At 35.8% G+C, this 14074-nt stretch overlaps 1 protein-coding gene across 2 annotated transcripts in view; it reads right to left on the reverse strand.

Annotated features, from left to right (window-relative positions):
- The window catches only part of LOC124166992 (ras GTPase-activating protein 1), a 47919-nt gene that overhangs the window by 10356 nt on the left and 23489 nt on the right, over positions 1 to 14074 (reverse strand). For both annotated transcript variants that reach the window (XM_046544750.1, XM_046544749.1), the window contains exon 14: positions 6474 to 6589. In XM_046544750.1, the coding sequence (XP_046400706.1) occupies positions 6474 to 6589 (116 nt within the window). The remainder of the gene's footprint in view (positions 1 to 6473; positions 6590 to 14074) is intronic.

Consider the following 14074-nt stretch of genomic DNA (forward strand, 5'->3'; position numbering starts at 1 on the left):
GTGCGTCTCTTACACGTATGCGGCTCATACATGCACTTATACGGTATTTTTCCTCTATGCTAAAGGTTAAAAAAAGTGTACCACAGGGGTCTTCATTGGGCCCTCCGCTTTTTTTTGATATTCATCAATGATTTACCCAATAAAGTTGTAACTTCCAATAATAAGTATATCATGTATGCAGGTGATGTAACCATTTTATCAAAGAGTAAAAATGTGAGCATGTTAATTGATGCCAGTAAAAATATAATGAAATGGATGCAAACATGGTGTGATGACAATGAACTAATGTTAAACGATGATAAAACCCAAGTGACATTGTTTTCTGTTAAGCACAGCCTCAAGTAGAATGATTTGCTGCAGGGCAAAAATGATAATTTTTATAACTTGGAATGTATTAAATTTCTTGAAATTTATGTTTATAGTAATTTGAAGTGGGATGCACAAATAGCATACTTACGTAAAAAACTGAATACAGTGTGCCATGTATGTCAAAAAGCATGAGGTTAATTTAATTAGGAATAACAGCTTTCATCCATATTAGACAAGGAGAAGAAATGACTCGTGTCAATCTATCTAACTTATCTCTGGCATCTAAAGGGCCTGAGTCCATGTGCACAAAATTGTATTACAAATTACCTGAAGCCATAAAAAATATAGGTGGTTTTAACGTTTTTAAAAAGAGTGTTTTACAGTGTGAAAGAATACCTACTAGACAAGTGTTTTTATAATGTAAAAGAATATCATTACAATGAATGGTGACATTTCCCATGTGAATAAGTTCTCTTTTGACATGCCCTATACACTTGCACTTGTAACTTGATGTATTGTGATGATTTGTGTCCTCTAGGCAAATAAAACATGTATTACTATATCTTTTTTATCATTATTATTATCAAAAAGCCTTGTAAATTTCACGCAAATGAATTTCATTTAATAAAATTAAAATTCTTAAATGAGTATTGATCAACCTTTTCACATAAATTACATTCAATTACACCCATGTCTCGTATAGCGCAAGGGATGCGTTCCTTGGGGTCTTTGCGCTATACGAATTTGCGTTATACGAGAGCGTTTTAACATTGAGAAGATAGGGATGCGTTCCTGGTAGCATAGGTCTTGGGTATTGAATTTCCTCTAAAACATATATATTCCCATAAAAATAGCCTTAGAAAACATTAATTATATAAATGTTTATAGTTTAAAACATCTTTAAAGATAGCATGCACGCATTTGAAGACTTTTATTCACGTTAAAAAAAATTCTTACGTGCTTTTGAAATTCCCTCCTGTCGTGCGGGTGGGCTAACATCTGCTATCTCAGGGGTTCGTAATGCATTGCCGGCAGTTGACGATTTTTCAAACCAGTCTAAAAACATCTATTGTGTCACCCAGGCCCTTTTGTCGCTCATCGAAATGACAGGCAAATGCTACTTTGAATGCCATTTCATAGCTAGCGGAGTTTAAGAATGATAAATCATTTTAATTTGAAGTCCTCCAAGTCATTAGCAGCTACGTGAAATTGTCTTTAAATGCCTTGAAACAGTCTTTAAATGCCTTGAAACCTGACCCAGGTTTTCCTTCCCTGAAAATGAATGAACGAGAATGCATTCTTTTCCCAAAGGATATCGTCTCGTCAACACTAAAAACTAGTTGAGGGGGAAAGGAGCCACTTTCAATCACAGCTTGGAGTTCATCAGAAAATGTTGTGGTGACTGCGCTATCAACACTTGCAAATTCACCTGATATCGCCGCACTGAAAATACCTGCTTGCCGATTAAATTCTGGAACCAACCGGAGCTTTCACTAAATGTCTCGGAGCGATTACCACTCTCGTCTTTTTGCACTGATTCACTATGAACTTTCCGTATGTGTAGACCGCTTGGTTGAAGTTGGTGCGGCTGAGGTCACAGATGTTTTAACATCGTCTTTATTCAGAATAAGGCATCGTGCGTTTAAACTTCCGCGCAATATCGCTTTGATGTTCTCCATTTTCAAAGCAATTGACCTATATCAATTTCTCTTCTGGGTTTATGGTTTTTCTTGATAAATTCTTGATTTTTCTACCCGAATTCCTATTTTTTGCCATTTTATCTTGGTTTTTACTCTGCATGGCTCTATCGACATCACCTTCTACTGCTGAACTGTATTCTTGAGACGCAGAGGGTCTACGACTGCGGGGAAGGAACGAAGCTATTGTGTTTGAGAATCTACAGCGGACCCTCTTATATGTTGATGCTATTCATGCGCAACTCGGCCACCGCTCCATTTCTCCCCCGTGAATACCGTTGACCTTGAAGGCTTTAGCGTAGACTCTCTACCTGGAAGTCAATCGCCCGATAACCTATGATGGCAAAAATTACGTCTCAACCAGTATTGCTTAAAAAACTCATTTCCACTAGCCCCACGCTTAATTAATGATCTAAATTAACTCATTCTGTTAAGGAGACGAGATAAATTACTTCGGTAGGCCGGCTATCTGGACCCAATGACGAGTAATACTTTTGGCCATTGCACAGCAATGGATTTCGATTAATATATAAGCAAAAGAGAAGATTTGAGGCAAGCAATAATATTAATATGCGTAAAATGATAGAAATTTCGTGTGTACTTAGCGCAAGTTCACGTTTTATCACGAGAGCGTTTAAGTTTTTTGATTAGGCTACACTGCGTTGCAATGTTTCCCCGAGGAACGACTTTGCGCTATATCGAAATTGCGCTAATCGAAATTGCGCTATACGAGACATGGGTGTATGTGAAATTTACAAGGCTTTTTGATTCCACATGGAAAGTTTACGTAGGTGACATGAAAATTACTAAATTACTGTAAAAAATCATTTAAATATAAAACGTGATTACTTCAAGTACATTAGAGATGCCATACTAAAGATTCAAGTAGAAGTCATATGAGCACAAAAAAGGTGCATTAAAAAAAAAGAAAGATGACATTAAAAAATTGGGTAAACACAACCCAGTTCCCCTCACAGATTTCTTATAGCATATCATGCCCATATGCCAAATAAACTAGAAATGTAGAAACGTTAACACTTATCCTCAACTCCAAAAAACAGATGTAATGAATTCATTTTTATACCACAGCTTAGAATGAAACAATTTAATTCTGCTGAAACTGAAGACACATAAAGTCTGCATGTAATGCTATGAGACATAATTAAACTATACCAGGAATCAAGACAAGGACCTTTTCAACACCATATTGTCTTCCTAAATGCAGAAAATAAGACCACTGGCTTCAAATATTTATGCCTATTTGAGAAGTTTGAATATTTGCTGCAGTGAAAACAAACTTGATGTCAGCTGTATGGAAATTGATTGGGACATATCTGGATATAATTCTCTACAAACACCTCCCACTTGCCTTGACTATACCTACTAACCAATGCTGGCATAGGCATTTTCGCTAATGGGCACTGACTCTCTGAAGTAGAGCAAGATAAATACATATGATGCAACACCCATGGTGATAACAACTGACCTCTCATTTTGGTCTCTTCTATGCAAGAAAACTAGAGATGTGCGAATAGTATCCGCGAATACTCGAATACCTCGAATACTAGAAAGTATTCGATATTCGAGGTCTTGAATAGTTATGCTAAAGGTACCGTCTCGAATACCTCGAATACTTTGAATTTTGCGTCGTACACTGTCGCACTCACATCGTTGGTAGTTGACTCGGAAAAATGTAGAGAACTGTAGTCATTTAGTGCACAAAGCGCCGTTTTAGGCAAGTTGATGAATTACATCAAATTCGTGGATTAGGGCGGTGAAAAGAGTTCGACCTGGGAAACCGAAAATGATCGGGAGAAAACAAATCCGAAAATCCACGATTCCCCCCACCAGGAGAACCTCATTGCCGTGGGATAGTACGTAACTACATAGCACAATTCCCAAAATCCGCTACCCCCTCCATCCATCAGCCCTCGGCCCCTCCTCCGACGCTTTCCTCCTCTCCAAAATCAAACAAAAGGACCCAGTTAGCGCAGGGTTCGTATTACGAAGAGCTTCAAAAGAAAATATCAAGTTACAGGAGAATAATAGAATCGTGTTTCACCCTTCCTTCTTTCTCCCCCACTGACCTTTTTCTGCCTACCTGCTTCGAGGTTTCTGGAGGTCAACTGCTGCATGAATCACCTATTAGCCCAGAAGGTGTCTAACAATGACTTTCGTCAATTGATATTACGCCTTTATTGGATTGAAATATTAGTAATTTGCACGTAATTTCAAAAAGAATAAGACCAAACACGACGTATTTCTGACTTCATTTAAGTATTTTACGCAAAGAAATAAATGTCAAAATACGACGGGGACTTAGCATTCTGTCGAGACTCAATATGAGCAGCAGAGCTTCTCAGAAGTTGATGCGGTATTTTTTTCAGAAAACATATATCAAGTTACAATTTATGAGTTATGCTCTATTGTCACAGTCACAGACGAAGGGATATTTTCTCAAGATATTTGGTTTCTCCCTGTTAGCAATTCTAATTCATCTGCTTATCTTGTGAGAACTTCCAAAGATGGACTGAAAATAACTGAAGAAAATCCAGTGGAGAAGCACGTGTATTTTGCAAAATGCCTCAGATCGTCCGCTAGCACTTGACAGTAGGAGTGAGGGTAAAGCGTGCTGTTGAAAATTAGAAGTTGGATGAAGCCGAGTATCAGATTGGCGTGCCACTGAAATGGCATTTGGTAGATAAGAATGTATAATACATCAGACAGAAATCCATCATAGCAGTGTAAAAGCCGAGATGGCTTGCAATCATTTTTTTTCGAGGTGGTGTGTCCCCTTAGGATATTTGAAAGAGATGTTCGTTGAATCAACTATATGCCCAATTGTTTCCATAAAATTAAAATATTCCTTTAACCAGCTAAATTCCTGTTTGAATCTTTTAAAGGAAATCAAAATTACTCCCCAAAATCTTGTGTTTCCTGCTGCATAGGCAACCGAGTCAAACATTCCCGCATTCATCGTTTAATATTTAAGGTATTCGAATATTCGAGCAATGATTTAAGATTCGAATTCGATATTAGAGTTCGAGAAATCTGCTATTCGACCCATCTCTAGTAAATATCCCATCAATTATATCATTACACTTGTCACAATAGCTAAGCAAACCCTTTTCTAATGTAAAGGCATTACAATAAGCATTTACAAACCTCTTCAGAAATACTTCTTAAAGAGGAAACATAATTTAGACCACATTTTTATTCCCATGCTCATGGACACACGTGGAAGAAATTAAAAAGTATAGAACCAATGAAGATGATAGAACTGGTAACTATGAAAAAAGAAACATTTAGCATACTTAAAAATAGTATAAAAATATTTTTTCAGAGCTAATGAGACCATTTCATACAAATTACAGAGTATTATTTACCTTTCATCGCATGTCATATAACCCATAAACTAAAAGGAAATCATTAAACATTAAAAAGGAAACAAATAATTAAATAATGGAAAAAACATTTCCTACTTCTGACTGCTTGAATTCAAAAGTAAACATGTCAAAGGTAATGTAGAGGTTCAACAAACTTTTTTGCTGAAATATTAATCCCATATAGTTTGAGCTGATGACCAATTGAATTCCAGAAGGAGAGGAAGAAAATCTGACAGTGCGGTATCTCACGTGACAAAATTTGATGAAAAAATTCCCTATATTTGGTTGTCCGATTGGAAAGTAAAATGGTAATGCCATGGTTCAGATATTTTTTGTTTTCATTGAAATTTCACACATTCATGCTAATACAACATATCCTTTAAGGTACCGGCATCTTAATTCTGGTACATACGAATAAATGCAAAATACCAAGGCTATTTTGCCTAATTTGCTTGCATGCACTCTTAAAAATGTTTTTCAAATCTAATGTCAATTCATGGAAGTCAATAATTTACTTACAATCTCAATATTAGCAGAATTGATAAAGTTATTAATTTACAAGTGTATTTTGTTTCCTCTTCTATACACTTAAAATTAATAAAAAGAGGGTGGCATCAGAAAAAAGTTCTACCAAACAGGCATTCTTACCACACACCCGAAGACCATCAATAGAATGGCCAGCCACCTCTGAAAGGTTTATGGTTGAAATTATGAGCCAAATTATAAACTATTTAAAAAACTTAATCATTATAATTACTTTTTTCACGCGGAACAGCCAATACTGACACATAAACCATTGTTTCCCCAAGAGGTCTACATTCCTTAGACCATGATCTTTTGAGAAGATAAATTCCCTCTTTCCCCTGAGACCAAATGAACATGTGAAAATGTTCTCATCAAGATGACACAGTTTACATTTATTTTTCTCCCCACTGCCTAATTAACACTCATGCAAGACTGGAATGGAAGATCCGACTTTAACATTTCCGCCTTCATCATATTCCTCTACCGACATGCAGTTCTTTACTTATTCCTTACTTTAAGTCTACCCATTAAAACTCTATTCTACAAAAATGCTTACTTTGGACAAGAATCAGCAGATATAAATATTGACAAAGTAATTTCATCCAATATTTGCAACAAAAACTCTGCATTATCACAAGCATCATCTGGAGATTCCATCTTCGTTGGATTTAGCTGTTTCAAACAAAAATGAAATCAGTGTTAATCCAAATGTATTCTTAGGAATTTTTCACAGTGAATTACACTCACTCCACTTCATAGTTCTGAAATTCCTTACATTCTATAAAAAAGCTGTTTTTAAGAACATGCTGAAACTATATTAGAATGAAAAAACAAGCTGCTAACAAGAAAGTTCTACAATTCCAATTCTAAAATTACCACAAAGTACCTAGATTTTGAATAAGCTGTTCCATACCTCCACCATTCAAATATGAATTCAAAAATTAATCTCTTCAATTCTACCTACATTCTTCAACATTATTCCCCTTCTCTTTACTTCAGGCTACTAAAAATAATAACCCAAACAAGTAATCAAATCATGCGTGTAAACATAAGTTACCATCAAAATGAAAATAACAAATTTTAGCATAAACTCTATAATAGTTAAAATCTGATGAACTCTGTCAGAAGTGAAAAAATAAGTGGGGAATAAACTCGAGAGGGAGATTGATAAAAATCATACATGCCGCCATGTAAATGTCTTCAACTTCATATCCTAGCTGTAATTAAAATTATATATTTCTAAATCTAAACAAGCATCCATACTGAGAAGATCAAATGATTGATGACACTTATCACAAAAACAAAATGCAAGAGATTCACCAATAGCAATATTAATGGGGAACTTGCATGAATTTTTTTTATTTCATAGGCGGACAGAAAATTATTTTCTGAATACAACAAAGAAAACCGCATGTAAATCTGAGTTTTCCTTCGCGAGATATTTAATGATAAATATTACGAATTTTAAAGCGCGGGAAAAACTCCCTCACCCCCCAAGCCACTGCCGACGAAGCCTCGATGACGTCAAAGGTGCCTAAACATCACGCGAAGCTATTGTTGTGATTGTTTGTAATAGTTGCCAGCAGTTGTGAGAGCTTCGTTTGTTAGACGTGTTGATTATTTTATATTTAAAGATAAATATCCGACGATAGAGGCTTGGAAGCCCTCGTATTTTGCATTATTTATGATATTAATATCTGAGTAAGGGCATAAAATATAAAACTGGAGCAGTTAAACCAAAAAATTGATAATACCTAAATAACATCGTTGTAGGAGCCTGAGCCACGGCCATTGGAAGGGGGATACGTTAATTGTAAGTTGATGTTATCGACGGCATATCATTCATTTAAGTATGTAATTAGAACGATTTTGATGTTTACTAATGTCCGCTTAGCTTTTATATACAATAACTTCATCCGTTTATTCGTAGGTACCGGAGAATTCGTCGTTTAGGACTGTCTGTGCTTGTATTATGGGGTGAATTCCAGTCAATGCAACTTTTGCTCGCTGATTGGAGACATCTAGGAACATTTTTGTGCCAAATTAGTGTTATTTTCAACGTGACATCTCCCGTTAAGCTACTGCTAATAATCACAGTGCCAGTGGTTGTAATGCACAAAGTTTGACAAGGTTGAAAAATATCGGCCAAGAGTTATCAGTGTTCCATCGTGATTGAATTGTAAAAAGTGCTATTACGCTATCGATAAATGTCTAACAGTAGTGTAAAAATTGTCAGTGGCGTGCTAATCTCCGTTGTTCACCGTAGATATGACATTTCACGATCACGCTATTGAAATAAAAACTGTGTGTGAAGTTTGTTATTCCATTATTTCAACGAATAGTAGTGAGAAAAGTCGCTTGTGTGAGCTAATTTAAGGGTTTAAATCAGTGAATAAATAGTATTCATCATAACGAGTTATGTTATTGTAAGTTGTACGTGATGAATATAAGAATATGATAGTGACATCCAGTTTTTGATAAGAGTATTTGCCTATTTCCCACTATATTTTTATGGTATATGCTAGTATATTGTTTATGGATTTACCTATATAATTGAAATAGGTTGTAGCTTGTGTGTGTGTGTTGGCAGCGGAACCGATTCGCGATCTCACATGTGGATTGTGTGCAGACTGTTTTGCTGTGAATTCGTACCGTAGGACGGATAGGACTACCTTCTCCTTTAATCCTGCGTTGCCAAATTCAACAGCACAGCTTACTCTTATGTCAACAGCACAGCTTACGATCGTTATCCTCCAGTATTACAAGTTTCTTTTACAACTCGATTTGCCGCCGACGTATAGCAATAATTTGTCTTAACAAATTCCATGAGGGTCGTGGCATCAATTTTTGGTGTCCTAAAAAAAGGCTGGTGTCCTAACACCCCATGCCACACGCCTTTTAGGCGGCTTGCGGGGTATTATGTAGATGTAGATGAATTTCAGGTGTACTATTCGAACGAGTGGCAACGTTATCATCCATTTTTCTGATAACCAAAACACACGAAGTGAAACGCTTGTACTTCATCATCCCGATGCCGCATTATTAATATCCCGAGTAATAATCTAGGCACAATAGCAATAGGAAAACTTGCCCAAGAATAACAGAGCAAAATAAAGTGACGATGAGCGGCTAAATACTCCCTCAAAACAAATTTTACACCATGCGCTCAGCGTATTTCCCTACTCCCTACGGTTGTTTAGGCACCTATGACGTCACGCCTGGCCTCGGCAACGCTCGGGTGTCTTCGCGCAGTGGTCGGCTCAGAGAAATTTTTCTCGATTTTAAATGCAATTTTTTTATTTCTTTTGATGTTGAATGGAGAAACTGAAGGTATTTTTGCGAGCTAATGTATCCATTTGACTTATTCAAAATAGTTTTTAGAGCAATCTACGACCCATGCAAGTTCCTCATTGATTACACTATCCATATAGCGTAGGATCAATCCAAGTTACTTATTTGTTCTTTCAGTCGAATACTTTTCCTACTTTTGACAGTGAAATCTAAGTGCAAGGCTTACTTGCAAATTCAAACCATTATAAGTAAGGACCCAGAAAAGCAGTAAATACAGGATGAAAAGCAGCATAAATCATAGTTACAGAGGGTTAAATCCCATACTCCATGCCATAACAGTGTAAAATAATTATTTATTAATGAAAACAGAATTATGTATGTTAAGCCATAAATTGATGGTTGCAACAATAACAAAAGAAAGATTTAAGAAAAATAAGCTGGCCATTGCCATTACATATTAAGGTAATGGCTCAATGGTAATGATTTGCTGAAAAAAAGGCTGTGTTGCCTTCAATCGGTTTCCCGAGCAATGGTTCTCTGCACATCCTAAGGGTAAACCTATTTTTCAATTTTTTTTCTCAAATTTTCAAAATTTTGATCTGTTCCTGTAGTCACCCATATTTATAGATCCATCAACAATATTGACTCACTGTTTTTTGTTCCTACTGATGCAAAAGAAATAAGCAGCATTATTAAGGAATTAAAGTCTAAAAATCTAAAGGTGTTGATAATATTTCTGCACAAGTTATTAAAGCAGTAAATGCAAATATTACGGAGGTCCTTTCCCATACTTGCTAATCTAAGTATGTATACTGGAATATTTCCTAAACAATTAAAAACTGCAATAGTGATACCAATTTTTAAAAAAGGTGATAAAATGAACGTAAATAATTACAGACCAATATCCCTATTATCTGTATTTGCTAAAATAATAGAAAAAGTTGTTAAAGTCAGACTTCTTAAATTTCTAAATCAGCATAGTTTTTTCAACAAAAACCAATTTGGATTTATGAGTGGTAAGAGTACACAGGATGCATTATTAAATTTCTGTTCAGAGCTGAACGACAGACTGAATAAGAACTGTAGAGTTGCTGGCTTATTTGTAGACATTACCAAAGCCTTCGACTCCATTAATCATAACATACTAATGAATCGCTTATGGGAAGCAGGTATACGCGGAACCGCATATGATTGGTTTTAAAGTTATCTTTGTGATCGAGATCAATGTGTGCGTCTCAAAAATTGCCACAGTGACAAGATTCGACTCACCTGTGGTGTGCCACAGGGTTCTGTGTTGGGACCCATTTTGTTTTTAATATAAGCAAACAATTTATGTGCTGGCAGGTTTAAAGGTCAATTAACGTCATTTGCAGATGACACTGCACTAAGTTATTCTGTTAATAGTGTTGATGATCTATATGAACACATACAAAGTGATGTTTTAACACTCAATACATATGTGGTTTTCGGCTAATTATATGTTGTTAAGTGAAAAAACGAAATATATTATGTTTAGCATGAGTAAATCTACCTCAAACAAAAGTAAACTATACTATCAATGTGCAAATTGTATAAAAGATAATGTTACTTCCAGTGATAAATGTATTTCGATCGAACAGGTTAGTCACATAAAATATTTAGGCATATATTTTGACCAAAATTGTAAATGGCAGTCTCACATAAATAAATGAAAATCAGAAATGATTTCTATTGTAAGAAAATTCTACTTCCTCAGATACATATGCCCTGAATCAGTGTTAAAAATGGTATATTATGCTCTCGTTAATTCAAGAATGCAATACGGAATAGCCTGCTGGGGTGGAGCATATTTTATCAACATTAAACCATTGATAGTGGCGCAAAAAAGGGTTATCAGGGTTATAACGCGATCGTATAGGAAAAGCCACTCATTTCCTCTTTTCGAAAAATTAGATATCCTCCCACTAAGGCATTTATTCATTTATAAAGTCCTTAGAGTTTTCTATAACCGTAGGGGTGAAAAGGCCAGACCACAAACTTATGACATCAGATCTTGGAGAAACTTCCATACACCTATGCCGAGGACTGAAATTTATCGAGAGTCATACAATTACTTAGGGCCTAAATTGTTTAGTATGTTGCCGAGTAATGTAGCAAACTCGGAAAAAAGATGGGGATTTGTATCCGCTGTAAAAAAATGGCTTATGATGTGTGAGGAAGTAGAGTTTCTACTAAGAAAGGTGGCTTAAAAAGTTTACGAGTGTTTTGTGCAAAAAATCCACAGGGAAAAAAATCATTTGCCTTGATCGGGATTCGAACCCGGATCCCCTGATTTCCAGCCAAGTGCTTTAGCCAGTTAAGCTACCGAGGCATCACCACTGTGTGACCAGTATAATCCATAAATTTCCACATTGGAGAATGACGCCTAAGTAGCTTACAAAATTTCATGAAGCAGAATGACCGAAAAATGGCATATACTTGCAAATTTTCAACTTTTATTGGTCATAAATTGGAATCTATCAACTTTTAAGGCATAACTTTTTAATTCAAACTTGAATTCATTGATATAAAGCGTTAAAATTTGCCAATTTCGTACATACATCAAGGAACTGTTTGCACTCCATCACAATTTGAAACTTTTTTCCATCCGTGGAAACCCTTTTTCTCCATTATCTCCTCCTCTAAATATGGGTATGATGTATATGTACTGTTTTCCAATCATTGAGTAGAACCTTGTTGTTTATCTTAGCATCAAATAAATGATTCACATATTTTGAAATTTCAATGCCTACCACTTTGAGTCAATCTATTGATGTGCTATCGGCCAAACTGATTTATTCTTCTTCATTTTAATAATTTTTTAATAGACCTTAGAATTCGAAGTTCTAATGTGTTTGAGATTTAACATGTTTGTTTCTCTCTGAACGTTTTGGAAGCTGGATTCAAAATGCATTATGTCAACTTTATTTGTAACCTCTGTGAAAACACTTTCATACCATTTATTCAGAGCATTTGCCTTCTCCTTGTTGTCGGTGATTAAATTTCCGTCCCAATTCGTTATGTTTTCCTTATTGTCTTTTCTCATCCCAGTTTACTTATAAAACTTGTTTTCATTATCTTTTGAGATAATATTTAGTATAAAAGCTTCCTTAACAATTTTCTTTTCCCTGTTCAATTCTCTGAATAGCATTTTATAATTTGCCATCTAATCTGTACTCAAATTGCATTTTTTTCTGACTCATCCATAGCCTTTTTTTAATGACCTAATTCTGTTTTTGTAGTGCTCTGGATCAGTTTTTTCTAAGGAGTGGGGTGTATAGACTAAAATGTGAGTGCACCATGTGCAGTGTATGTTGGGCAAACGGGGCGACAATTTCAAGAACGGGTGAAAGAACACCAAGCCTGCCTGAGAAATAAAAAGACTACTTCACAATTTGCCACACATTTGTTAGATAACAATCATCAAAGTGATTTTGTTTTTGAAGTGCTTCATAATGAACCTAATGGACCTAGATTAGATGCTTTGGAACAGATGGAAATTTTGCAGCACGTACGTTCCAATGACAACATTGTAAACGAATTTTTGTATGACTCCCACTCCCCTCTTTCAAGCCTCCCACTCCTAAATTCCTGGGCTAATGACATGTCGAACTCTTCGGCCTCTCTTTCAACTGAACCACCCCCCCCCCCTCCACCTGCCATGCCCTCCCTAAGGGAGCCTCCTCCCCCTAACTTCTTTCATACTATATGACCAAGTTTTTTCCCCCCTCCCTCTTCTCTGTTGACCAATCCGTTCAACCTAATTACCTTCCTCCCTACCCCTCCTAGCCTGGTATAAAAGGATGTGATGGACCTCTGTAGAGTTCACCTGATGATGACGTCTAACGTTGAAACCATGGTCGTGAATAAATATTAATGAGAAAGAACAAAGTTCTTCTTTTTAATTTAATTGAGAATTCTTGTCAGAACGAATGCAGGCGACCCAACTTCCATTATATCCTTGAAAGAATCTCAAATTTCCTTGATATTTTGACCTTTGCTAACCTACCTCAAATATCAAACATTTTCATAAAGTCTGCCATCCAAAAGTCAGAGGTGAACACAACATCTTTTGCATAGAGAAATATGGCTACCACGTTATGATTCTTACGTTATTTGTAACAACGAGACACTGGGTTAGTATTATACTGCCAAAATTCCAATTGTAAACCCTTTCATATAATATTCCAATACTCCTCTGTGTCAAATAGTTTCAATGGGAGGGGAAAATGAACAAAATAGTATGGTCAATCTTTCTGCACAGAATAAATTGGTATGGGTTAGGCACCTATCTTTCATTAAATGTTAACATTTGTTTCTCCACATTGTAACAATCCTATCCTGCCAGGAACTGTAATCTGGAACACCAAAAAAACTTACATAACCATTAATATCCCATTTGCATTCAATCACAGGTGACATCAAAGAGACATTGTTATGAGTCCCTATTCATACACCCAACTTTGTGCACACCAAAAAAATGAAATTTTTTTAAAGGAGAAGATATTTTGAAAACCTATATATCTATTGCTAAGTTTTTGACACAGGAATAAAAATTTTTGGCAGTTTAGGATACCAATGAATTTATTGCAGCGTAAAATGTTAGTATTGACTTTCCTCAAGACATGAACCACCAAATTTCCACTCAATCGGATCAAAATTGTAGAGTAGTTAGGAGAAAAATATGCATGTAGACAAACACAGATCTTTTTAAAGACAAGCTGTAAGACCCATTCATTTTTACCCGACTGGGAAGAGTGGATGAGATTAAAGTTGAGTTGCGCAGAATTTATCCAGATTTATTTTCCCAGTATTCCACACCAATCTGCTATTTATTTCTCCATGATA

Source organism: Ischnura elegans, chromosome 10 (genome assembly GCF_921293095.1).
Source record: "Ischnura elegans chromosome 10, ioIscEleg1.1, whole genome shotgun sequence".
Classification (NCBI taxonomy): domain Eukaryota; kingdom Metazoa; phylum Arthropoda; class Insecta; order Odonata; family Coenagrionidae; genus Ischnura; species Ischnura elegans.